Below are 25,741 nucleotides of genomic sequence, written 5' to 3'. Positions count from 1 at the left end.
AACTGAAACATATGGCTGTGGGCCCATAGTCAAACACACACACTGAGCTGAGGTCAGTCTCAGGCAGTAACTCATTGGTTAAGCTGCTGGGAACCTTTGTTACTCGTTTCCTCTTGTGCACCGAGCATGGCCTTATTTATGAATGTGAACGCAGTTAACCTTTTGCATACGGAGACCTACATTTTGTCTGGAGAATAGCATGACAAATAGTCGAGCGTCTTCTCTATCGATCTGCTCTTTCTCTCTGGCATTCTCCCTGCCGTGACGATAACTCTCACCAACTGCTCAGCTATAGATAGAAGTAGATACTCATCTATCTGGAGTCATTTATTACGGTAATTCATTAATAAATGGCAGTCCGTCAACAAAATAGTCTTTCGATTGCTGGAATCTGAACCACTGAAACATACAGGCTTAGGAGGTTTTTTTGAGGGAAAGCGAAAAGATTTTGTGGATCCTTTACGCAAACTTTGAGGACATTTTAGGGCTGGACTCAATTGCTAGACATTTGTGTCAGTAAAAAAAAAAAAACAGCAGCGATGCTCCCCTTCCCTCTCTGCATATTCCACAATCTTGTTTGTGCTTATACTTCCTGTGAAAAACACAGCTGACTCCTGAAGAATGTGCCTAATTAGAGATGGAGAGTGAACTTGGGGGGGTGGGTGGATCCTCAGACATTGTGGCTGCTCATTTTTTATTCAGTTATTTATTTTCATCTGATATAACTTTTTGTACAAAGGAATTGAGCTTTAAAATTAGGGTCCTCTGGGTCAAAAAACAGCACAATATTCAGACACATAAATTTTGCTCATTGTTGGAAAACACACGGTAAAGTCATGGAACATGACTCTTTACTGGTTCTCGTTTTTCATCATAATAACAAATGAAATACACCCTCAAGTAACTGTTATAACAGAGGTGCCAAACGTTTTCCTTTAAGTCTGACATCATTTGAAGATGTCATTTTGGGCTTAGAGCATTCTCATTTTGTCCTCCTCGTGGTTATGGATGCCTGTGTCTACCTACTCCCTGTCTCCAACCATCCTGTAGTCTCCACTCCCACACTGGCTAGCTTGCAAACAGACCCAGCTGGCCATAATGATGACAAATCAGCCCAAATATTTATGTCCATTGAGTTTCACTTTGGCTCTGCCCACGGCTCGTTTTCTGCTTTCTTTTACGGATCCCTCTGCGGCGGTCACAGCACTTGCAGCCAAACCATCATAATCACGCTCCACAAACACACTTTAGCCCCAGTTATGTCACCTAAACACCAGCTGACTGTTAATGTCCACAGAGGACCAAGTTTATGGTTGCCGGAGGAGTGGTATAAACATAGAAGCTTAAGCTGTCCTTGTGTAGATTTTTGTGTGGGCTTTGTGACCAACCTGCTCTCTGAAAGTGATGTGCATTGTATCTTTTATGTGGAAAAGCGTGTTTGCCTCAAACTAAACAACAATCTAAGGTGATGGAGGACCTCACTGAGATGGTTGGAAGCCTTGTGTAACTCGCAGGAAGCGGATATGTAAATAGTTTGAACAGATGAGGCTGTTTTGACTGGGAGGTTGAAATCAGAGCATTAAAAATGCGTTCAATGCATGACACAGCATTAAAATTTCAATCCGAGAGAAAGGGAAAAAGACATTTTTTGTATTTTAAATACATCACCTTGGCTGTTTTATGTATTAAAAATATTTTTGGAAAACTTTTTGAAGTGTCAGAGGTGCAGACATAATGCTGCTTTGTTTTAGGTGTATTTTTCATATTATGTGCGCTGCTGTTGCCATCTTTGCCATGAATATAGTACATGTATTGCAAATTCTGATAAAGCTTAACAGGCAGATTACTTGTGTGATGTTCAACCATCAGCAAGAGTCAAATTTTCTTTCACCTGAATTGCTTCATCTTTCCCATATTTATTTGTAGTCCCCTACTCTCTTAAAAAAAAAAGTGTAAACACCTGATTTCGAAGTTATCAGCCCATTGAATGCCCGTTATCTGTCCCGTTATCACTCCCATACATATTGCAATAGGTGCCTTCGTTAGCAAGCTCAGTGGGTCGTTATCATTCTCTTTAATCAGTGATAAACACAGAGCGGCACAGATTAAGCAGACATCTAGTGGAGGTGTTCAAAAAAAAGTAAAATGTTAAACAAGTTTGCAAACATAGCTTATGACGTCTGCTTTATCTGTGGGGAACCCCACAGTGACTGAGCCGATAACGACCTCCTCGTGGGTGGAGGAGGCCACCTTCTGGTGATATGTATTGGACTGATAACACCTGATAATGGCCATTCAATAAGCTAATGACATTCAAGCTTAAAGAAATGTTCTTTTAAGTCTCGCAGCAATTCCAATTCCAGCCGTGATCTATCTCTGAGTGCCGGCTTTACAATCTGTAACGACAGCCGCGGTTTTGTTTACAATCCAGCCTTAATATTAAACACTCTGACTCGCATCTTTTAGTATGTAGTATATATTCCTTTTTGGCCTACAGTATACCTCCCAGTATTTTTCTTTTTATTCCACTTGCAGCTAAACAGATGAGTCAGGGTTTTAAAACAGCGATGCATAAAGCATCCCTTGTTTACCTCTGTCGCTTTTGTCCCCTCTGTCAGATAACATACATGCATCCTATCTCTCACCCTTGTGGAAGATACGGGCCTGTATTTTAACCCCGGGGCTGTGTATCTAGATACATGCTTCCTGACACAACGCAACGCCGCTCGCTTATCTGGCCCAAAGTCAGAGCGAGAAAACAGAGTCAAAGAAACAAAAGGAGAGCAGGGAAGGAAAAAGAAGGTGAGAGAGATAAAAGGATAGAAACGGGAAGAGAGAACAAGGCCCATCTTCTGCTTGAAGGATGCTGTAGATGGGCCTATCAGCATATTTAAAATTAGCCCACTGCATCCTTGTCCACAGCAGTGTCGGCTTACCAGCATCCAAGTCTTTTCTCTCACTCCCTCTTCTTTTTTTTTTTCTTCCTGAGAATGAGGCACACAGTTTAGTAGCGCCTAGAGAGAATCAGACATTCAGAATTACCCCTCTACTTTAATCTGTCTTTTTCTAATTTGTTCTTTACATATACTTCCTTCCCCTTTTTCCTTGCCCTCTGGCTTTACACTTCTCTCAGCCTTTGGCTCCAACTCATTTGTACCTGTAACTATATCTCTCCTCCACTTCTTCTTACTCTCATCAGCTCTCTTTCCCCACTTGCTCTCTCCATGCCCCTGCATACAGAGCGCTCTCAGTCTTCCCTTATAGGATAGATTTTGCTATAGAATCAGCAGCATTGCATTCCCAGGTGATTCGGGAATGATTTGCTATTCACTCCTCTGGCTATGGGTTTACCTAGACAGGCACAGACAAAGAGAGAGAGCGCGAAGCACAGAAACGAGAGGACAGGCAATAGCTTTTTTCCCGTCAGTCTTACAGTGTGTGTCGTGCGTGCCCCCCAACCCCACCACCTCCTCTTTCAGCATTGAGATGCAGCTGCAGTTCTCAAAACACATGTTTAAGGGCTAAAGGTTTGGAAGCAGCTATCCAGGATGGATGGGGGATTTGTGTTCCTCCCGTGCTTAGAGGCTGCTGTGAATGCAGCCGACCGCCGAGCTAGCTGTTAGTTCTGGCAGTTTGGAAGGGATGCCTCTGGGACTATGCTTGTCTTTAAGAGTCTTTGCAGAGACTTTGCCAGCATGAATTAATGAAAAATGAGCCGAGAGGCTTTTTTCTTCAATTTAAGGAGACTGCTTGTCATTTTTTGTGGCAGCTTTTTTTCTCTCTCTCTCTTTTCAGTTTCTGTGTGTGTGTGTGTGTGTGTGTGTGTTACTCGAGTGACTTTTTGAACACAAGCAAATACAGAAACCCAAAGAATATCAAATAGACAATAACACAAGAACATACGCATGTGCGCACCCTTTGGATGGTGATGACTGATTCCCAGTAGTGGTGTCTTGGCCATGGGGGGCTTTGGGCCGGGTTAGGCTGGTTTACTGATTTTGACAGCGTGGCCTTGTCTGGCCTAGTGCCAGTGTTGAGCTAGCTCTCGCTGGCTGCTCTGGCCTCCTATAAATCAAGGCCAATTACCACGCTAGTGTGCAGCCTCCTCTCCTCCAGTCACAGCCCTGCCCTGCGGAGTGCAGGGAGGAAGGGAGAAAGACAGGGATGGCATAAGCCTGCTTTTATTCCAATTACAGCTGTGGCTGCCCTCTGCTCTGTTCTCTATGTGTAGTCACAAAGAAGGTTTTCACACTTTTTTGATAGAAGTAAGAAGCCACTTTATCTGAACACGTAATCACCTCTAAAATCGGGACAGCCAGCAATCCAGGTGCTATCTAAAAAGGTAGCTTGTCATAGACTTTACATCACAATTAAAAAAAAAGTAAATGTTCTGTTTTAATCCTTATTCTTTAAATCTGAAGTGCATGTTTAATTTAACCTTGTACTTTATAAAGTTATTGTCTTAATTCCCTCCACTGAAAACCATTTATCTTCATTTTTTTATTTTAGAAATTAAGTGAAAGATTAAGTGTTCCCTTATGGGTTGGTAAATTCACAAAGTGGTAAAGTTTTATAAAATATTTTAAGAAGTCAGAATTTAAGCATTGTGTAAGCTCACTGGTTTTCACCGTCTCTCACGGTGTTTGTTAAACACTACACAAACATGCATGTGACGCAGTGACCAAAGCAGGTTTAAGCCTTTTATAAGTCTAGCAGTGGTTTTAAAAAAAAGCATATAGCTGTGGTTTAGGGGAAAAAATGCATTGTCCTTGTGTGGGTGTGTAAATATACATCACAACGCCATGCGCCTTCAGCCTATGTAACGTAGGCTAGATTTATCATCCTCACTTAATACACTCATAAACATTCCCTGGCGTGTCACAGAGGCTGTGAGCCCCCCTTCACGACTGGCTCGGTAAATTGGGCCTGTGTAAACCATTTTGCCTGTCTAAAATACAGTGCAGCAAATTGAAATCCCAAGTAAGCCTCTGTAGCGGCATGTCACACCTGGGTAGGGAGGAGGCAGAACGAAGGTTTTTCTCATTTACCACCTGGAGGTTTTTGAAGTGTCATAACCAGCGGTTTTCTCACACCCTTCTATTTCACTCTAATTCTTTCTACCTTGCTTTATTTTTTATTTTTCCCATCCTTTTATTTTTCCCATCCTTTTTTTTATTCCCGTGAGTCTTCTGTTCCCTCCCCTTTTTGGTAAATTACTCTTTGCCAAGTGCTATACTCAGTCCTCATCATTCTGACACATGAGGCTAGTATTTAATATATTTGAGAAGCCTGATCTGGCAGGCTGACAGACCAAGGGTAAACAGGAGTCATGAAACTGTCCGGCAAGAAAAACAAGCCTGGATATTAACCTCTAGTGCAGCGACCAGCAGAAGCAAAGAGGGAAATGGATATAAAACAAAGAGTTTGAAACATTTGGTGCTCTGTGTGTGTGTGGGTGTCTGTGCTGCAGAGAAAACCAGTTGTGTCCAGGATTGTCTTGGATCCATTGCATTTAAAAGTTCACATACTGCCCCAAGATTAAACAGAAAGCTTACTTAAATTACATATATGGCTCCTACACAGCACAGCAAGCTGATATTAGGATCGTCTTCATAGAAGAATGATGGAGTTACTTGAGTAATGATTAGATTTGAGGAGCTCTCGCGGAGCTTTTTCCATTTCGTTTTTACCCAAAATATTTAAACTTGTACCACATTCTTCCAGATATAAAATAAAAGTAGTATTTTTAAAAATGTGCCATTAAATTCACCCTGACCCACCCCCAACCGCATAGTCAACCATTCCTTTGAGGCCTTTAGCACAGACTGCGTTCTTCATCCCAGGGGATTCCTAGTGGATACCTTTGCATGCTGCCTTTTAACCCATCCCTGTAAGTATTAGACTGGTTTTGACCCTCCATGCCTCACTGTGTAAGATTTCAGCTTCTGACCTTAAAAAGAAAAATGAAAGCAAATCGATAGGGCGGGACACATGAATTCCAAAGAGTAAGCATGGAAGCCAAGCCTGGAGCCCGAGAAGGACAGTCAGGGCTGTGTGTGTCACCATGGGGGCTAACAAAGAAGTGGGGGGAGAGAAAGCCTGAGAAAGCGAGAGAGGGGCTATTAATTAAAACTGAACGCTGAAAGAGGTTCTGTCTAGTGTCTCTCGTTTGTGCTGCGAATTTGTTGGAGTCACACAGTGTGGTAATTACCATGTGTGTATTTTAAACTGCAGCGGACTAAGAGAAAAATCTAACGAGTGGACGGGGGGGACCTAAGGTGAAAGCCTCAAAGTCAAGGCTTGGACTGCAGCTGTGCATTTGAGTGAGAAAAAACAAGTCCCACAGGGCACTCGAGAGATTAAGATTCTTCTATACTGCCACAGCGTGGAAACTTGAATGACTGGAGACTAGTTTGGCTTTTTTCATTCAAGCCCATGCAACCAAGGCTACCAGATGGGCAAGGTGGGGGGCGGGATGGGGGAAGTTTAGGGAAATTTGTGTCTGTGGTGATCGGACCTGTGTGCTTGAAAGTTGGATTTAAATTTCAAACTTCTTTCAACTTGGACGTCGACTCCCTAAATGTACAAAGTCATTCTGATGGTCATCATTCGTAGACCTAAAACAGTAGTTGTTTTCACTTTAATATTCAAGCTTTAATATTAAAGCTTTAATATTAACGCGCTGTGGATGACTGTTCTGAAAAAGGTTGTTTCTGTGTTATCATGTGGCGCATAGGTGTGTCTGTGAGTGTGAGCGTATGCACAACGGCCGACATGTGTACAGTGTGGGTGAGTCCAGCACAGTGAGTGGCTGCCCATCAGTTCCACTAAGCTCAGCGTGGTAATTGGCCGTCTATTGATGGACGTGGCTCCCTCTTCACGCTCCAGGGACCCCGGCTCTTTGTCTGAGGAGTGGGAGGCGACACGCTGGCATGGCACACACGCTTAAAATAGCACATCAAATCAGCCATGCTCCGCCAGTCGCTGCTAACGTGTGGGGCAGATTGGAGGGCTAATGGCGTGTGTGTGTGTCTGTGTGCGTGTAGGTGTATGTGCATGGATATGTGGGGGGGTTTTACAGCATGGTATGAGGGCTTGAGCTTCTCTCTAGGGAAGATAAGGGTTAACGTGGTTAACTGGAGCTGGTGGTGGTATTTAGTCATGTCCCCCTCTTTCCCTGACCATTTTTCTCTCCTCCCTTTCATTCATCACTCACTCACTTTATTGCAGTGTGGTTTCTTTCGCTCTTCTTCCGTCTCACTTCCTTCCTCGCTCTCTTTTAGTGTTTCTCCCTCGCTTTTTGTCTCTGTGTCTCTGTTCATGCCCGCAGGCATGTCTGTCACTATGTGCAGTGTCCCTGCAATAGAGATATAAATGGGCTGTGAGCGGGGGGCCCTGACTCCTATACCATAAATCTATGCTAACAGCACAACAAGAACGTAAGGAAAGCAGGAGATGGGAAAGGCAAGGAGAAAAAAACAAATGGAGGGGTTGGGGCATCATAATTCTAATACATTTTGAATACATTTTGTGAGATGGAGATTAAACTGAAAATTTCATTCATATTGAGATGCTTATAAAATAGGCTGTACTGGATTATTGCATCAGGATCTCACACCCTCTGAGGTGTAAATTGTTTCGCAGTGTAATGAAATTGGTTTTGAGGGTATTAGTAGAAAGCAGGAAGTTGCCATCATTTAAAACTGTTCATAAGCTGCTAGGAGCCTCGTGAACTCTAATATCAGAGAGTCACCTTGGTGAAATGTTTATTTAAGATGCAAAATGAAGAAATGTTTGTCCCCTCGACTCCAGTTGCATATGCGCAAAAAGCCCAGAAAGTTACAAAACCAGATATAATCTATTGCTTTATTAAGCAGGAAGGTGACAAAAGTTTGAAAGAAGCGAAGCACTTTTCCTGTCATTGTGTAGACCTTTTTATTTCTCTACGTGAAGATGTTTTCCTCGCAGTATTATTATTTGAGGCTAAGGTTGCTTTCTTGAAACTTTTACTTGCTGGGTTTTCATCTCGTAGTGACCCTGCTCGCTTCTCCTCGCCGCTTCACAGCTGCCCCAAAATGTCTCGTCTCGCGATTGCGAGGACATTGTGCTGGCAGTGCCTGCTGTTTCTTCAAATGAAACATTTTGAACTCTCTCTCTCACATTTTCTGCTCCTGTCTAAGAAATGTTTTCACACCTCACTTCTCATTGTCTTTTAAAGCTGCTGTAAACATCAGAACAGTAGGATTACGGCTGGATGATGTGTCAAAATTTTCCAGTCGCCCACCCTCAGTCCAACAACCAATGATCACACACGCATTTAAAAAAAAAAAACAATCCCCTGCTGAAAAAAGAGAAACTTTGCTGTGTGGTTGTTTATATTCATTGGTTTTTACTGGCAACAGCTGAACACCTTGAAATGCATTTTGCCATCTCTCTTTAATAATGACATGCAGGAGGTCACTCTCTTAGTTTCTTTATAAATTTTGGGGAGGCCAGAAGTTTCAAAGAGAGGGACTCACACACAGTAACATGAATACGAATCCATACCAGCTGCTAAAATGAGAACCAGAGAAGCTTTGACAGAGACATTCCCCACTAAGGCTGCCATCACTTCCCCATTCCTTTAAGCAAATACGCGTTTGCTGCCATATTCTTGTTCATAATCATGCTCTGAGAATCTTTAAATGCTTTGACTCTGCCTGCTGCCTTAAAATGAAACCTTGTATTGACTTGCTTTCTCTTTACCTTCTCTTTCCAGCAGCCCTATGCTCCACCCCCTCATCCCATGGCTCCTCCCAGCCCCAGCACCAACAGCTGCAGCCAGGGAGGGGCGGAGCAGCTGAGTAAGACCAACCTGTACATTCGAGGCCTGCCACCTGGGACCACCGACCAGGATCTCATCAAACTCTGCCAACCGTGAGTACTGGGAACGATCGTCATTAAATACAATGGTTATACTGTAATTCTTGCCAATAGTATAAATATTTCTTTCATTTACATAATTGTGTGCCGCTCTTGGCCACGCTGTGCTTGTCAAGCATTTATCAGAACAGGTGTACGTTATAGATACACATATGTATCCTTAGATTTTTTACCATATGCGCCATTTATGGAAACAAAACAAAGACAAAACATACCCCAGTACAAACTGGTGATTTTTGTCTTTTTTATTTTGTTGGAGTCCTGCAAATAAAACTAAGCACACATTTACTGTGTCCATAGGAATTAAGAGGCTTAGCAGCAGCGGCCACCTCTGTAAGAGCAGTAGTTTTGGCAGTTTGCTGGTCTGGAGCATTTAGGTGCATCAAAACATCACACCAACTGTCAAGAACGGTGATTGAGAAATAATGCTTTGGTGTTGTTCTGTAACTACAGGACCTGGGCACCATGAGTTGACCATGAACTCCTCTGTACACCAAAATATTCTTGATTCAAATACGAGGCCATTTGTCTGGCAGCTAAATCTCGTCCCAAATTTAATCATTCATCAGAACAATGATCCCAAACACTGCAGCAAATCTAAAATAAAATGCTAAAAATGGCTCCGACCTTGAGGTCCAAGTCCAGACCTCAACCTGATTGAAATGCTGTGGTTGGACCTTAAGAGAGCTGTACATGAGCAACCGTGGGAATCTGATGATGTTAAACAGAAAACGATTTCTTCAAGATATTACTGCTAAAGATGATTCTACAAGCTAGTGAATCACAGCGTGCGTTTAGTTTTGTCAATATCCCAGTTGAAACTGTCATCTTTTAAAAAGATATAATACAACATAAACACGTATAGGTATCCTGAAGAGAATTTATACTAGCTGCAAATCCCAGACATACACCATTAGAACATTGTACTAATGGCTAGCTACCAGTTATAGTTAACCCGCCTAGAATACAGGTAATTTTTACTGTGTTTGCTGGATAATCACTCACCTGTTTAACTAGATTAAAAAAATGTCTGTTTCCTCTTTTTAATGAAAAAAATATGCTGTCTGTGCTTTCAAGGACCTAATAAAGATTCCGTATCTATGTTTCTCTGTATTTGAAAAAAATATTGTGAGATATTCAAGGTAGAATGCAGGCCACAACTCGATTATTTGTCATGTAGCAATAAATCCGATCTGTATTCTACATACAGCAAACGGTGTCTTTTTTCACAGGATGACACATGCTTAGACCCAAGCATAGCTGGTTGAGAAGCATAGCTGTGCCTGTGTACACAAATGATGCAATCAAACCAAAAAAAATCACCTCTAAGAAGAAAATTACAGGCTTGAAATCGGGTCCATGCACACCCCATTAAACTGCAACCAACTCGGTGTCTTTTGGTGTCACACACACATACACACACACACGCACGCACGCACACACACAAAGGTACTCATAAAGCTCTGCCAAATGTTCTTGATAGAGGAAACACACAGACACACACACCTGCTTGCACACAGCTCAATAAGGCCTAATAAAGCCTAGATTGGACCACCTCCCCAAGGAATCACAGACCAAGACCTCATCAAGCTGTAACACACAGCCACACAGGCTTTCTTTTTCTCTGTCTCACACAGTCACAGACACACACACACACACACACACACACACACACACACACACACACACACACACACACACACACATAGACACACACAAGCAGCTTTGTTCAGCTTCATTAAACCCTTTTCACTTCTGAAATGGTGAAAAGGGGGTCAAGATCATTAATGGAGACAAGGCCGGCAGATTGTGAAATACAGGCCATGAGCGAGTCTGTCTGGTTGCATAACCTTTTCTTGGACATATTTTCAGAAATGTCCTGGTCAAACTTGGCCAATTATTCAATGATCCTTTGGAGAAAGGAACATGCTGTCCAGTGTGTTTGGTAATCTTCCCAGCAGCCATGTCATAAGTCATGCATTTATTCTTGAAACTGACCCATCGAGATTCCATTAGGCTGAGAGGCGGCCCGATAAGATTTGGAAAAGCACTCAGCATTTTGACATTGGATATCTCCTGCTTTAGCTCTTGCATTCACCCAGTTGTACAGAGTTGGAGAGCTTCAATTTCATTTCTAATTCCATGTGATCTTGAATATTTTGAGCATAACTGTTTGGAAGGGCAAACCATGTCGGAGCTTATGTAAAATACCCAGGGAGCGTGCATGTTTGTGAATGTAGATTTGCATTCTAATATATAGCTTTTCTCCACTGTGTTATGAAAATCCACTGACTTTTTGTTACAGCTCGGATCTGCCGTGCTGTCCTCTAGTGGCTGTCCTTTCTTTAAATGCATTTACTCTGCTACCTTCTGCCTCTTTTCTTACATCTACCGTCTTTCCCACTTTGTGTATCGCCTGCCTAGAAGCCCCCAAGGTTGCCCGGGGTGTGCTGTGCCAGTGAAAATTCAATGCCACTGAAACTTTAATTAGCCAGACTGTGTTTCAGTGGCAGGCGGGTGGCAGCATTGTAGAAAAGGTCATGCGACTCTTCTGCAGTCTGCGGCACCCTGGGTTCCCCTCAGGTTTTATTCCCCCCCACATGCCCAGTCCCCCTTCAGCACAAAACACCTCCTTTCCTGGCCGTCGGCCCCATCAGCTCTCCCGGGGAGCCTCTGTGTTAAACATAAATGCTCGCTAAATTTGGCACTGTACGTTTAGGAGAGTAAACTGTGGGTGACTTTCAGTAATGTTAGCCGGCCTAACTGTCGTGCTCTTATGTGTGTACACGGCATCCTGTATCGACCCTCGTGAGTGCTGGAAGTGAGACGGGTCAAAGATGATTTTTAGGTCGGTGTTTGTAGCATCGCACACAAAGCAGCTCTTCCCACCCTGGTTCACATCTAGCTCAGAAGCAAACACGCTGCCGCCAAAGTGATGCATTCTTGACACCGAGCCATATCGTAGCTGCTGATTGGAGGCTGCTGAATGCGCCTGAGAGATGCCAGAAAAATAAATGCCTTGTGGTTTTTTACCCCATTCTTGTGAACTCTAATATTTTATTACCAAGATCCTGTCTTTGAGAGCCAGTAACCTTCATCAAGTTCTCTCTCCCAAAATTATGTTCTCATTTAAAATGCAAAACACAGAGGGATTTAATTTTGTGATTTGCACAAATATATAGAGCCATATAATATTCATATTTCCAAAGTGTTTAATTTACTGATTGCTGATTTAAAGACATAACTCTATCTTTGAAGACAACACTGTGAATTACAATATTGCAGAATGACTGTTATCTATGCAGTAAAAACCTATAGTGTGCAAAATGAGGGTTTGTGCATTCAGCAGCAGCGACATGCTTTCTCTATATAGTGACAGCATTGGATCGTTGTTGGTGCCATTTGTAGTTCTGTTTGGTGATACTGGCATTCAAATGGTGACTGTACTCACCAGTGTGTTTATGCAGATGATTAGAGACGGTTACAGATATGATATGATTTCCTTGTTCTTGTGCTCTAAAAACCAAGACTGAAATTGGAGAGACACAAGTATACAGTTAAAAACAACTGAGGATGCAGTTACTGCAGATGCTAAAGCCAACATTTCTTTTCGTTCAGCTACCTCGTTCAACCTTTTTTGTTCCTTGGAGTAAGAATACCAAAGTTCGCACAACGGTTGGAGTTACATGCTGTTAGATTCGGGTGGGTGCCTAATCTGTTTTATTCAGCTGGCTCGGTGTTGGGTCCTCCACAGCCGTCAGCCTAATATATGGGTGTAGGGAAGAGGCCAAAGGAGCGGAGTGGGGATTTGTTGGCTGAACACTCTGATAGTGAGAGGCCTTCCTTTTTTTGCCTGGCTAGCAGAGTGGATGGATAGATGGATGACGAAACTCAGAGAAGGAATAGCTGTTATTGTGAGAAAAATTCTTTGGCCTAGCCACCAATGTTGAGGCAGTAGGCCAACCATAAGCCCAATACCAACCAACCCAACCAACAAAGCAAGCGCATACCCCCCCCAAATCACTTTGGGGTAAACCCGTTTAACCAGCATCCACATTTTTCTTGTTTGTGCTCTCCACCCCGGGCGATGATTAGAAATAGAGGAAGGAGGTAGCTGAAAGAAAGGAATTTCTTCATGAGGTTCTACACCTGGAATAACAAGTAGAAAACTGGAGGTATTTTACCTGCCAGCCAAACCCTTGAAAACTGTTTTTCCTTGTTTCTTGTCCCCTTTTCTTCCCCTATTTCTCATTTCGGTTCTCCTCACTCAATTTCAGTCCTGGCCGAACAGCTGTGCCCTCAGTTGCAGTGGGTTTCGCATCCGTGGACTGGCCTGATCTCACAAATAGTCAGCCAAATCAAGAGCTAATCACCACCAATTGCTCAAATAACCTTTCTCGTGTGTGCTGAGGGAATGGTGGAGGGAGACCTAGAGAGGGGAAATGGAGGGAGAGAGGCATGAGATATGCTAAGCACAGGAGGTGAGGGGGAGAGAAGGGAGGGGTGACCCTGGGACCACCTGTTTTTATGGAGCAGAGACTCAGGCACTCAGTGCCACATTATCCAAAATGACTCTCTGAGGTCCAGTGTTGACATTAGCTGCTTAGCCATCAGAGCTTGCCTGTCCCATGGCTCCATTTCAAAAAACTGACAGAGGGGAGAATAAGTGTGACCAAGGGCTCTGCAGTCCAGCTTCAAAGTCTCAAATTTACCATCACGTCACCCACAGTACATCTGCATTTAAGCCAGAGAAAAACACTGGCAGATAATATCTTGTTTTTTTATGTTAGGCCAATGAGTAGCAGGAATTTGCATTACAAAAAGAAACTCAAGCATCAAACAACATGGATAACATTTCAAGGTATGTTGTCACTAGGTTTTATGGACTCTAAAATGTCTATATTTGTATCTGTCTCCTTAATAGTCTGTCTTCTTAATTCATTTTTCCCCCTTGAATTGTAAGTGTCTCTTTTCACTTTTCCACCTATCCACCTGCCTCAACTCCTGCCCCTCTTCTGCTCTGTCTTTGCCCCCAGCACACCATCCTCTCGTCTTTCTGCAGGGTCAGGGTGTGCGTCACTCAGGGTACAAAGAGATAGTGATGTTTAACCTCTGAAAAGCAGTGACACAACCACAGGAATGCCTAAACTACTCCTACACCTACAGCTTCAAATCGAGTAGAAGCATCTGCTATTCTTGGAACTAGAATCCTTCACACCCACTTTTTCTGTCTCTCTTCCTCTTTCTCTCTGTAACACTCTATTCCGCCTCTCCAACTTCTTTTCCCTTTCATTCTCGTTCGCTTGCTAACATCTCTTTATCATGTTAAACCCTCCACTTCTCTGCTCCGGCACAAGTGACACAATCATTTTACTGGCCAAGCCAAACTGGCTAAAATACTACACCTCCTTCCTTCCTGAACATCAATTTTAGAGCGAGGGCGAGCAGAGAAGTTGATTTGGCCTTAGGCTGTATTTTTGAATTATTTATACTCCCATTACTGTATACATGACACATAGACAGTTTGCCTATTTAGAAGCTGAAAAGATCTCCTCTTCCAGTTTTACACAACAGCTGACACTTTCAGCAGAGTTATTTTCTTAAATAGCGTTTTAGTAAGAGTTTAGATTCAGATGCATTTAGGTTAACAGAAAATGCCTTCTCAAAAAATGTCTGGTTTTCTCTAGCTGCACTTCACTTCAGTTTAAGTATACCAGCAACCACAGCAACAGTGTAGTCATTGCCCGTCTCCACACACTGCATTGCCTTTTATCTGAATCCAGCTGTACAGGGCGAGAGAGTTTTTAAGCTCCAGCAGAAGCAGCAACAGGGTCAGTTGTACAAAAAGACTGATTGACGTAAGGGACAAAACCTGAGATCTCTGGACTCTGCTTCGTCCTACCTCTTTCTTTTCTCCTTTTCACTCTGCTGACTTTCCTTTTGAAGCAATATCTAGAAAGCAGAAGCCGCACCAGCACAGATGAGATGTGTTCATTTGTGCGTGTCAGACAGCAGTGCACGGCATGTGGGTTTGACAGGTTGGACACTTCCAAACAAACACAGGCAATTCTGCAAGGCTGGCTCTGAAGAAGGCCAGTGTACACGTGTGTGTGTGTGTGTGTGTGTGTGTGTGTGTGTGTGTGTGTGTGTGTGTGTGTGTGTGTGTGTGTGTGTGTGTGTGAGAGAGAGAGCTGGAGAGAGGGAGAAATGGTAACTAGCAACACTCAGGTTAATGCCTCCTGTTGCTACTTACTGTTGCCCTTGTCTGTTCTTGATGCACACTGTCAGTCAACACAAACTACCTGCTTGTTTTTTGATTTTCCCAGGCTCAGATCTGGATTTATGCATCTGGTTTTTGGTGCACATTCTTTCTGCTCCAGTATTTTCAACTCTCGGGCTTTGAAGAGTGCATTCAACTGAACAGGGCACTTACCAAACAGTTAAATTAGAAGTTTAATATGATACTTAAATGCATATTTTAATTATGGAGGTTAAATTTACTCCTAGTATTTAAAACAGGATAGAAGTGGGGCGGCAAGCACTCGCCAACCATTTGGAGAATACATATTTTTCAATACTTCGGTTACGTTTGCATAAAAGTCATAAACAAGGGTAATCAGTAGAGTAGCTCTGACCACAGCTATTTCCCCCCCCCCCAAAAAAAAGTTTGCTAATTGACCTTTTGTTTCTTTAATTTAAACAAAAAAGAGTGTACATGAATAAAATATGAAAAAACATCTTGATAGTCAAATCCCTGCCAAGGCAACTCACTCTCTCAGCCTTTTTTCTTAATTCTAAATAATGTTTTAATTATGTGGCTGTAATGAATGAATTTTAATGGATTGTTAATGTGACCCCATTCAACACCCCTACAAAGTTTCATCAGAATTTATTCAAAACTTCTTTGTATAAGATCTTTGCAGACAGAAAGATGATATGCATGCACACACCCAAACGCTGCCAAAAATATAACCTCCTTGGCAGAAGTAACTTGTCTTAACTAAAGTGTTTGATGTCCAGAGGTGGTTGTCTGCCTTGCCTTTAGCTTAGCCTACATTTGTGAATCCAAGATTACACTATGATGTGTTACCAGTTCATCACAATCAAGTGTTTTATAACCGTGGAACAACCCTTCAGAATACATCAAGTTATTTTTTGTTTGGCACTCTTAACCACTGGCTTTATACCAAAGTTTTGCACTGGCATACTCAACTACAGTCCTAAATATCTTTTTTTCTTCTTTTTACTAAAAGTGTGTCCCCCTGAGCAAAAACTTTCACACTTTACATGCAACTTTAAAATAGCTTATACAATATTTTTTAAAATTCAAAGAACTTATTCTTTTATTCCTCTTCCTGCCGTTATAAATCAAATCTATGTGAATTATTTTTGCAAAGAACAGCAGGTAGAATTAATAAGTATCAAAGGCTGGTAAATGAATTCCATTTATCCTGAAATATATAATTTTTTGCAAAATTTTGAATTTTATGTCAATTTAATATTAGAAAAAAGGTAGGGGGATGATTATTCATGAGAAAGTTGCACAGCAAGACATAAATGGAATGCTGCTGGATTCAATTCAGCACGCTGATCCAGTCTCATCCAAAATGACACAGAGTAAATTGTGAGAACAATTTTCCCAGTGGAACCTCTACGAGCTGATCTGAATTTTAAAGCATTCCTTTATTGAACATCCCTTAATGTGAAAATGAATTGTTTTAAATTTAACTCTGTATCAATGAATTCTGAACATATGCTAAAACTTTTAAATTACCTCCTTTTCCTTTATAAATTACCTCACTGGCGCCCGGCAGCTTCATTTCTGCTTGCAGCTATTATCCATTCTTATTATTGAGGGAGGTGAGTAAGTTTGAATGTTTCTAATCAACTTGTCATCCATTTTAGACTTGCCAGTTCATTAAAAATAAAATCCCATCAGTAACAGAAATGGGCAAAAAAGTTAAATGACAATGGTTGATGACAGCCAGTGACCACAGCGTGTGTGACCACAGCCAACTTCAGCAGATGGGTATGATGACATACGCTGGCCAAACACTTTAGCTCCGTTCTGTTGAAAATGAATGGACTTTATCATTATGTTGTTTTTCGTCTAACAAATTATGAAGCTCTATTACCTTATGATGCCATGATTGTAAGATGTTGTGTACTACTGCCAGCTTGTTATTGCCCAAAGAATGTGACATTTGTAGAAGCAGGAGAAAAAAAGCAAAGCAAAGAAAAAACACTACAAACAGCCAGACTACCTTCCATTCCAACATCCTTCCTGCATTTAGAGCTGTTAAGGGTTCGGTAGGAAACATTCGCCAGTTTACTGCAAACCCGCCAACAAAACTCTGGGGAATCCCGGCACCTAAAAAAAAAAATACAAAATTAAGTGATTCTGCCAAGAAAAAGATTGACTGCTGAAGCCAGAAGAGGAATTATCCAATTTGTTGAAGCTTTTTTGATTTATCGCTTCTCATCCTTGCCAGCGCACTGTTTCGATGTATAAATTTTGTAGTCTTTGTTTTTCTGAATGATTTTTTTGACATTGTTTTCATTTAATAAGCGTATTGAATCAATGTTATACTGTATAGATGGAGAGGGTAAAATGCACATTGTATCTGCTTAAGGCAAAAAAAAGAAGTGTGTTGAAGCGCAACATTGCACTCACTTTGCATTGGTCACGGTTTTCATGTGTTTCCATTTACTTCAGGGATCATGAGAAGTCACTGATGTCATTTCACTAGTGTTAGGGCTTAACAGCATTATGAGTCATGAGAGGTTTACCTTTTCCCTTCTCACTGGATCTTTATTATTTGTGTGTCCTTTCTCTAATGTCTAATTCTGAGTGTCTGAATGTTTGTTTTTTTTACTTGTTCATGTCTTCTTTTTTTTTTATCATCCTTGAATGTTTAAATGAACGATTAGCCGTCTACATGCTCTCTTAATGTTCTTTCTTCTGGAAACTTCTCTTTTCTAAGCTTACAACATCACTTAGTTTACAACTGACATTCAAACTCTTTGCCACATTTTGCAGCATAAACAGGAGGCCTAAACTCTGAGCTGGAGATGTGTGAGCTGTGTGACACTTAAGCTGTTACAAGGGGACGGTCAAGGGCAGATGCTGCATAGTGCTTGTATACAGCATGAGAGTTGTAGTGATTGTCAGTGACCGGGTAGGATGGATCCATGCTTTCATGTTCTTTACACCAGCTTCTGACCCTACCACCTGACTGTCCCAGCAGATCAGGGACCAAGAGATCAATTTTGTTGAGCCTAAAAGCATAGAGTTGCTGCCATGTGATTGGCTTATAAGATATTTGCATTATTGAGCAGCTGAGCAAGTGTACCTAACAAAGTGGCCGGTGAGTGTACGTACTATTTTCTCTCGTCTTTTAATGACTCGTGTTCTCGAAGGCTTAAGTGCTCGCATGTGATCTTTGCCCAAGATTTCCTGTTTTCATCTGTCATCCTCTTTATGTTTGGTTCTTTCTTACATCCTGTTTTTCTTTTTTATCTTTGATGTAAGACTATAAAGAAGGCGCGCTTCTTTCCCATCTTTTTTCTCCCATTCTGCCCTCTCTGTGCATCTGCCGCAGTGACACCTGTCTTTTGAATTACCATCAAAGACTTAACAAAATAAAATGTGCTGTATAAAACTATATGTAATGTTGTTTTTCTCAAATAGGTGTAATTTCACAATACAGTATGTCCATATATTCTTACTGATTACTGGAAAAAGAACAAAATAAGACGGAGAAAACTGCTTTTTTTGTAGTATCCATCCTTCTACTTGTGTTGTGTTATACTTTGCTGTTCAACTTTAAGCAGATGTTCGTCAAGCCAAATTCACAGCTGCTAAAATTTACTATGGCGGGACTCATCCTTAAAAATATGGCTGTTCAGTCAGCTGATTGTTGCCTGTTGCTGGAAATTAGTGGAGTTAATGTACTCAAATGCTGCTGTGTGCAACTCACAAGGGTACTAATATGGCATAATCATTACACATATTTAATAAGACAGTGTGCTTTTTAAGGTTAAGGAAACCCTCGGGGTAATATTTACTGCTCAGAGGAAACAGTAAATCTGGATAGTGGGTGTCTCCTGCATCTGGTTTTACATGGGAAGAACCCTCACTGCTCATATTTTTTTCAGCTAGAGTATCTATATTCTAATTAATTGTATAAAGACCTGCAGAGATGATAGAATACAGTTACTATTCTCCATAGTGTGCCTTTGCACCTGCCCCAAGTCCCTACACGGGTTCTCCAAAGGTGCTGAACAAGCCTAAAAAAAGAGTGTTGCTGCTTTTATACAATTTTCAGCTGATTTTACTCCTTGCTTTTCCAATTTTTTTTTTTTGCTACTTTTCCTTTGTTCTTGATCAAACAGTGCCGCCCAGTATACACAAGTAATGCATATGTTCAAGTCTTCATATGCATGCACAGATGGGCTATCATATGCCGTTATAGTAGCCTTCATTTGCACAGGAAAAGAAACGCATACTCACAACTCACCAAGCATTGGCATAAAGACCTTCTGGGAGTGCAGATGTGAGGAGGTTGTCCCACATCCAAGTTCAGGTTTCACCTACCTGCTATTCAAGGCAGTGCTGTGTTGTGTAATCGTGCAAACACACAGTCACTTTGTAAAGTGTGTCAAGAGGCAGAGGGCAAGGTCTAAGCACAACACTTGGGTGGTCCATCCACCCGTTCCTTTCCTGTGCTTTTGTACGTACCACACTGACGTGTTGTGGTTCTGGGCAGCTCTCTGCCTGCCCACGTACAGCAAAGAGGCACTTCACTTTCTCAGCTCTGATGACGGAAATGGAATACGCCTGGATCCTTTCATCCAGCAAGAGCGAGAAGAAAGAAAGAAATGCCGTTCTGGGATGTCTCATGCACATGCAGCTGCCCTCTAAAAAAAATGTAGCTCAGCTTCAATTTTATCACATTTCCAGTGCCTAGACAGCTGTCAAACGAATGACATGTTTTACATCAACCACAATTTGTACATTTTCATCAGCCTAAAATAGCTCGTAAAGCCTTTGTTTTATAGGCAGTTTTATTTCTGGTGTCTCTTTTTCTTGGGGTTGATCCGATGTTGCATCAGAATGATTGCCATTGTATTTCTATTTGGAAGAAGGAGGGCGAAGAGAGACAAAAGGAGAGAAATAAGGATACAGTACAGGAAAGAGAAATGGTAGATGGTAGAGAGACATTAAGACAGAAAGAGAACAAGTAAGAGAAGAAGATTTGTAAGGAGGGGGGGAGGGCCGAAGGCCAGCAGAGTCAGAGATAAGAGGCTGGAAGAGTGATTGAAATAGGATTAGTGGAGACAGGCTCTGCATCCCGGCCGCAGCATCACAGTGTTAAACCTGCGCCTCACAGGGACTGCCTCTGTCACATCAAAGCCTCCCCAGGCTTGCCTGGCAGAGAGGCGAAGGAGCCTCCAGCAGGGTCATCCACAGCCCCACACACACACACACACGACACATATATGACCATACTGATCACATTCTTCATCCATTTCCAATATGTTTCCATTATGGGCCTGAAGCTTGCTCCTTCCTTCTTGCCTTTTCATCTCGCTGCAGTATCTTTGTGGCGTGTATTTGGACCGCGGATAGGATCCATTGATGAGCCATCTTTAACATTTAATGAGGCAAGCAGTGATGAGTTGGCATTGGAAAGCTACTGTCTCCTGCTTCCCCAGAGTCCAAACAAAGTTTTAATGAGAACTTTCCCCCAATTTGTGCCAAAAGCACAGGGCTTTTTAACTGCTTCCCAGACTGAAAGCATACAAAAAATTTCACGCAAGTACTGAAGGAGGGCAGACACCTAAGTGCACATAAACAAATAACAATCCCTTTCATATACTGTGGTGTTTGGCGGTAAATCAGCACAAAATCAGTACTATGACGTAAGAATGAATATAATCACTGGTAAGGCTGGGCGAGTAATAGGCTGTCAGTGACTAGCCGAGTCTATCGCCTGTTTTTTATTTTGGGGGTTTAAGTTGTGCTCCTTTAGTGTTTAATTCAGTCAAAAAAAAAATCACCTGTTAAATAGTAGAAACAGCAATAGGACCTGGCAGCTGGTGTTAGACACGTTCTTATTCCGCTGAAATATTCCTTTCGCAAAGGGCAGTGACTAAATTACAGTTAAGATGTCTTTAGTGACTAGTTACGATTTAATATTAACTAAAGCTGTAAAGAAAACCAAATTCATATTTGAGAACTAGACTAAAGCTCTCCATGTAGTTTCACATCCTTATTATTTCAGCACGTGTTACCCCCGCCTTCAGCAGGTGCTAAACTGACTGAGGGTAGCTGGGAAATTTTGACACATTGCCTCAACTGATTATGTGGTTATTGACATGCTGGTCTTGAATGCTTATTTAATGTTCTAGTTTAGTTAAAAGTTAGGCTTTTTTAATTTTTAAGATGTTTGCTGTCAAACGATTCAAATGACTTGAAATGTATTAGTAGAACACAAAGGTAATTCCCACCTACTTCCTTTATCAATACTTAAAAATCAAATCTAAATTTGTATCTCTAATGTGCTACAAAATTACTTACAGCTTTGTAGCTCAGCGAGTGCTGAAGGCACTTGCCCCAGCTCTCCACATTCACTAATCAAGTGAAAATTCCTTGTTCCATGTTCATCTTTTGTGCTTATGCTTGAGAGTGTCTCGGTATGATCAAACGCTGCACCTTAGTCCCACTCTGTTGCAGTAGATTATGAATCCCTATGGCTAAAATGGCCTGTTTATCTGCTGAAGAGAGACAATCCACTGATTGGTGAGTGCTGTCGCTCTGTGTGTTTGTATGCGTGTATGTGTGTGTGGGTGTACTCGTGTGGTATCTGTATTAGTGTGTGCGAGCTGGTAGTTTTCCTCTCGGAGCTCATCAGTTCATATCCACCACCCATCCCACCGCAGCATGCAATAAATAGAGTCTCCGCCACTCGTTGAGAAATGGCACAATTATCCCCTGCTGGTGAAATATGGGCCGGGATGCACCACTGCTTCTTCCCTACAGAATAAGTGTGAGTGTATGTAAGTGTGTGTGCCCAGATGCAGCGATGAGGGTGGCTGTTTTTTGTCCTTTGTTGTAGTCTTTGTGATGTGCTTTTGACATACAGGGAATTGTTCCCACTTACATATCAGCACGCATGCATGCATGTAGTATATCTCCGCATGTACATTAGTGCACACAGTGTACTTAGAGAGCAGCTCACAGTGCAGCATATTGCAGTTTTAGCTGAGACAAGCAGATAGATCTTGCTGTCTGTCAGTCAGGAAGGTCAGTCAAAAAATTCCTTGCAAGCCACTTTGCATATAGACCCGTGGAATAAAGAAATACAATATATTTTTGCTTTTGCGTGGAGCTGCATCAGTGACATGTAAGCTTATAAGCATACCGTAGGTGTCTTTATGCAGTCCTGCTCCTTTGGCAATTTCAACTTTTGTATTGGATTTTCACAGGTCCAAATAGGCTCCAGCATCATACACGTTTTATATTTTTTATGAATAAGTTATATCACAAATTCCAGTTACAGAATCTGCCAGAATACGGGGAGTCTAGAATTTATTCACTCATTTACAAACATAGCGGTAAAATTTGGGTATTTTCTTGGATACTTTCTTTCTGAAAGGGAGATCTGAGACGATAGATACACCAAAAGACCCAAATTGTTATGACAATTGCTGCCAATTTTCCCTACAATATATTTTTTTTTTATTGTAACGTATTCGGTAGAGCTGCTCTGAGGGGCCCAGTGGTGTATGTTCATTCACTCTGAAGCCAGAGTCAACAGACAGTTAGCTTAACATAAAGAACAGAAGCAGGAGGGGCTACTGCACTGTACTGTCTTTGTCTGAAGGTTACATCATATCACCCTACCAGCTCCTCTAAAGCTCATTAAGACGTATCATTATTCCTTTGAGTCACCTTTGATTTAAATGTGTTCGCTTTATAGTTTTTAGATTTCAAATAAATTCATTAGCAACACATGAATTTTACTTTACACCAAAAGAGCAACCTTTAGGACCGTTTATTGCACTTGCATGCTTTTAGACCTTTTATAATGTTCAGTGACTCTCTGAAATGCCAAAGGGCTGCCCATTCATTCCAAGTCAGCCATACACATAATTTTATTAACCTCAAGTGATTTCTCTTCCCAGTGGCTTTTGACATTTCTGTGACTTTGCAAATTGCTCGTTGTAACTAAATGGCAAAGTGTAGAAAATAAGGCAAATATATTAACCACAGGTTGGTAATCCAAATGAACTGTCCGACCAGGCGAAGGCCCTGTGGGTTATTACGAGTGTAAAACGCTAAATTAGATTTCTCTGTTTTTACAGGTATGGGAAAATAGTGTCAACCAAGGCCATTCTGGATAAGAACACTAACCAGTGCAAAGGTAAGTGTCTAGTTTTTGTGCCTTGTTTAAGTGCATTGACTGTCACTCTGTGGGTGTCCTGTCACAGGAGCCGCAGTCCAAACCTTTTTGTAAATTTCAGACATCGGCCGAGAAAGGTGCACACGGTAAATCAGTGATCTGGTGAGAAAAAGGATCTAGGTAAACATCTTGCTCTTGGAGGCGCTGGCCTGCTTCAGAGGATGATTAGAAAGGGAGCCACACTCTTAGCCTTTCCCTATCTCTTCCTCGATTTCCTGCTTTGTCGTACGGATGACAATCATTTGGAAAGGGTGTTTCCATTAGTATCCGCGCAGTAATGCACATGAAATAATGACATTACTGGCTCATTTGAAATTGTTTCTGGGGCACACATACTACACACAATTACATGCTTGAACATATGCAGCCAATTAGAGGGCTAACAAGCAAGCAAAGATTAGATAAACTTCAGTTATTATCTTTGTCAAACTCATCTTCTTAGAACCTTGGTCAGCTGCCTTACAAGGCTGAAAATACTTTTTGAGGAATCAATTTTTTAATGATGAAGACCAGTGAAGTCTTAAGTGAAGAAATTGTGAAAGAGAAGAGAATATAGAGGGATGAGGGAGGGGAAAGGAAAAAAAAAAGATTAGTGTGCTACTTGCCCCGAGGTGTCTGGCAGCACTGTTTAAGAGCTATTGAAGTTCCATCAATACTTTTAATTGCTTTTTGTGGTTTCCCGGGCTCTGAAGTGTGGCCTTTCAAGGTGAAGCTGCCTTCTTAACCCTGTTACACACATGAGTATATCCTGCTGGGTCAAAATGTTGAGGAAAAGAACCTTTGCCTTTTAGAGGATAGGGAAAAAAGGCTGATTATCTTGGCAGGTCCTTTTTGTGAGTTCGCCTGGCCATTAAAGACAACACTTGGATGCCTGTTAGTAGCAAGGATATATCTACAGGTCACAGGACACAGAACAGAGTGGATTAGAGGGGACAGTGAGAGGTATAAAAAGAGGTGAGACAAACATCTTTGAATCTTCCTGGGTTGCGAATAAAAGAAATTAGATGTTTAGTGTTGTCCATGTCCAGCTGACCTGAGTTATGTACAACACTAAAAAAAAAAAAAAATCATCCCAGCTTTTGTGGGAGACAGCATTTCCCATAACTCACCTTCCTGGAATGCAGGACTGCTGAGATGCCAAAAAGCAAATATAAGCAGACTTATTTTATGAGTGGAAAGGATGGTCCTGGTCTACACCCAGTCACAGAGAGGTAGATGGATACAGAAAAGTGGTGACGAAGAAGAGTTTGAGGACGAAGGGCTTAGTAACCTTGAAGAGAAATTTACAGTTCTTTAGTGTTTGAAAGGCAAATTGAGGTGAGGCAAAGCTGCACAAAAACAGGATTTTTGCCGTTTTTTGCTTCCCATTTCTGCCTGGGCATCTCTCCCAGTAACTGTTTTATATATATATCTATGTCAAATTACAACGTGAATGATCTTAGTGCACTTGAACACCAAGACCTTATAACGTTGCAGAGAGGATAAAAGATACGTCTGTTATAGTATTAAAAGTGGTACTTTTTAAATACATATTTATAATTACAAATGTATTTTTTAAAATATAATTTATTTTATTACATATTTATTTATTGATACTGTCATTTACTTAGTTCTTTTATGTTCAATGGAAAATCTAAACCCATAAGATGCCCTGCTAGCAACCTGTTGACGGTGCACTTCACCTGTGACAGCTCTAACCTCTCCATAACCCTGACTTGGACAAGCGTTTAAGAAAATGGGATGGGACAAAATGGCAAAATGCATAACTATTTTTATTTTTATTTTTTGGAGTGCAGCAGTTCTCTTTGATTTTCTTTGATCAAATACTTGGCGATGGTAGGGACAAGCATCTCCCGAAAGGTGAGCAGCTATCAAAGCGCAAGCGATCCAGGCAGGTGCACTGAAGCCCGATGGGCTGCCGTCCGCTCCTCGTAACAAATCGAAATTGGCACACAGCCCCGATCTGGTCACGGCTTGTTTCCATTCATCTGACCCCCTGTATCTGACACTTGTTTAAATGTCAGGATGGTGGCTTACCTTCACTGTGCTACCATCACGCAGCTGTCTCTCTCCCTCCCTCCTGTCTGTTCTCCTTCTCCATCTCCTCTTCCCTCTTTTGTGTTATCTGTCTTTAGCTCAGCTCAGTGAGTGCACTGCCAAAACCATGTGAAAAATGGGCTAGAGAAGAGGTCAGTCATCTCTGAGAGAGTGCTATTAAGAGAGAATCAGCCATTGGAAAACCAAGCTAGTAACAGACCTTGTACTTGCTGACTAACGTTTGGGTGTTTATATTTTGTCAAAGAGTAAAATGTTCTTCATAACAGTCTAAAATAATTATGCTTTTGTATATA

The 25,741-nt window shown here is 41.6% G+C and overlaps 1 protein-coding gene across 4 annotated transcripts in view; it reads left to right on the top strand.

Annotated features, from left to right (window-relative positions):
• Positions 1-25,741, top strand: part of rbms3 (RNA binding motif, single stranded interacting protein) — a 291,822-nt gene that overhangs the window by 122,054 nt on the left and 144,027 nt on the right. For all 4 annotated transcript variants that reach the window (XM_080296737.1, XM_080296736.1, XM_026155390.2 and 1 more), the window contains 2 exons: positions 8,759-8,916; positions 23,293-23,351. In XM_080296737.1, the coding sequence (XP_080152863.1) occupies positions 8,759-8,916; positions 23,293-23,351 (217 nt within the window). The remainder of the gene's footprint in view (positions 1-8,758; positions 8,917-23,292; positions 23,352-25,741) is intronic.

This window comes from Astatotilapia calliptera, chromosome 22, assembly GCF_964374335.1.
Source record: "Astatotilapia calliptera chromosome 22, fAstCal68.1, whole genome shotgun sequence".
Classification (NCBI taxonomy): Eukaryota; Metazoa; Chordata; class Actinopteri; order Cichliformes; family Cichlidae; genus Astatotilapia; species Astatotilapia calliptera.
This window is presented reverse-complemented; position numbering and strand designations above follow the sequence as displayed.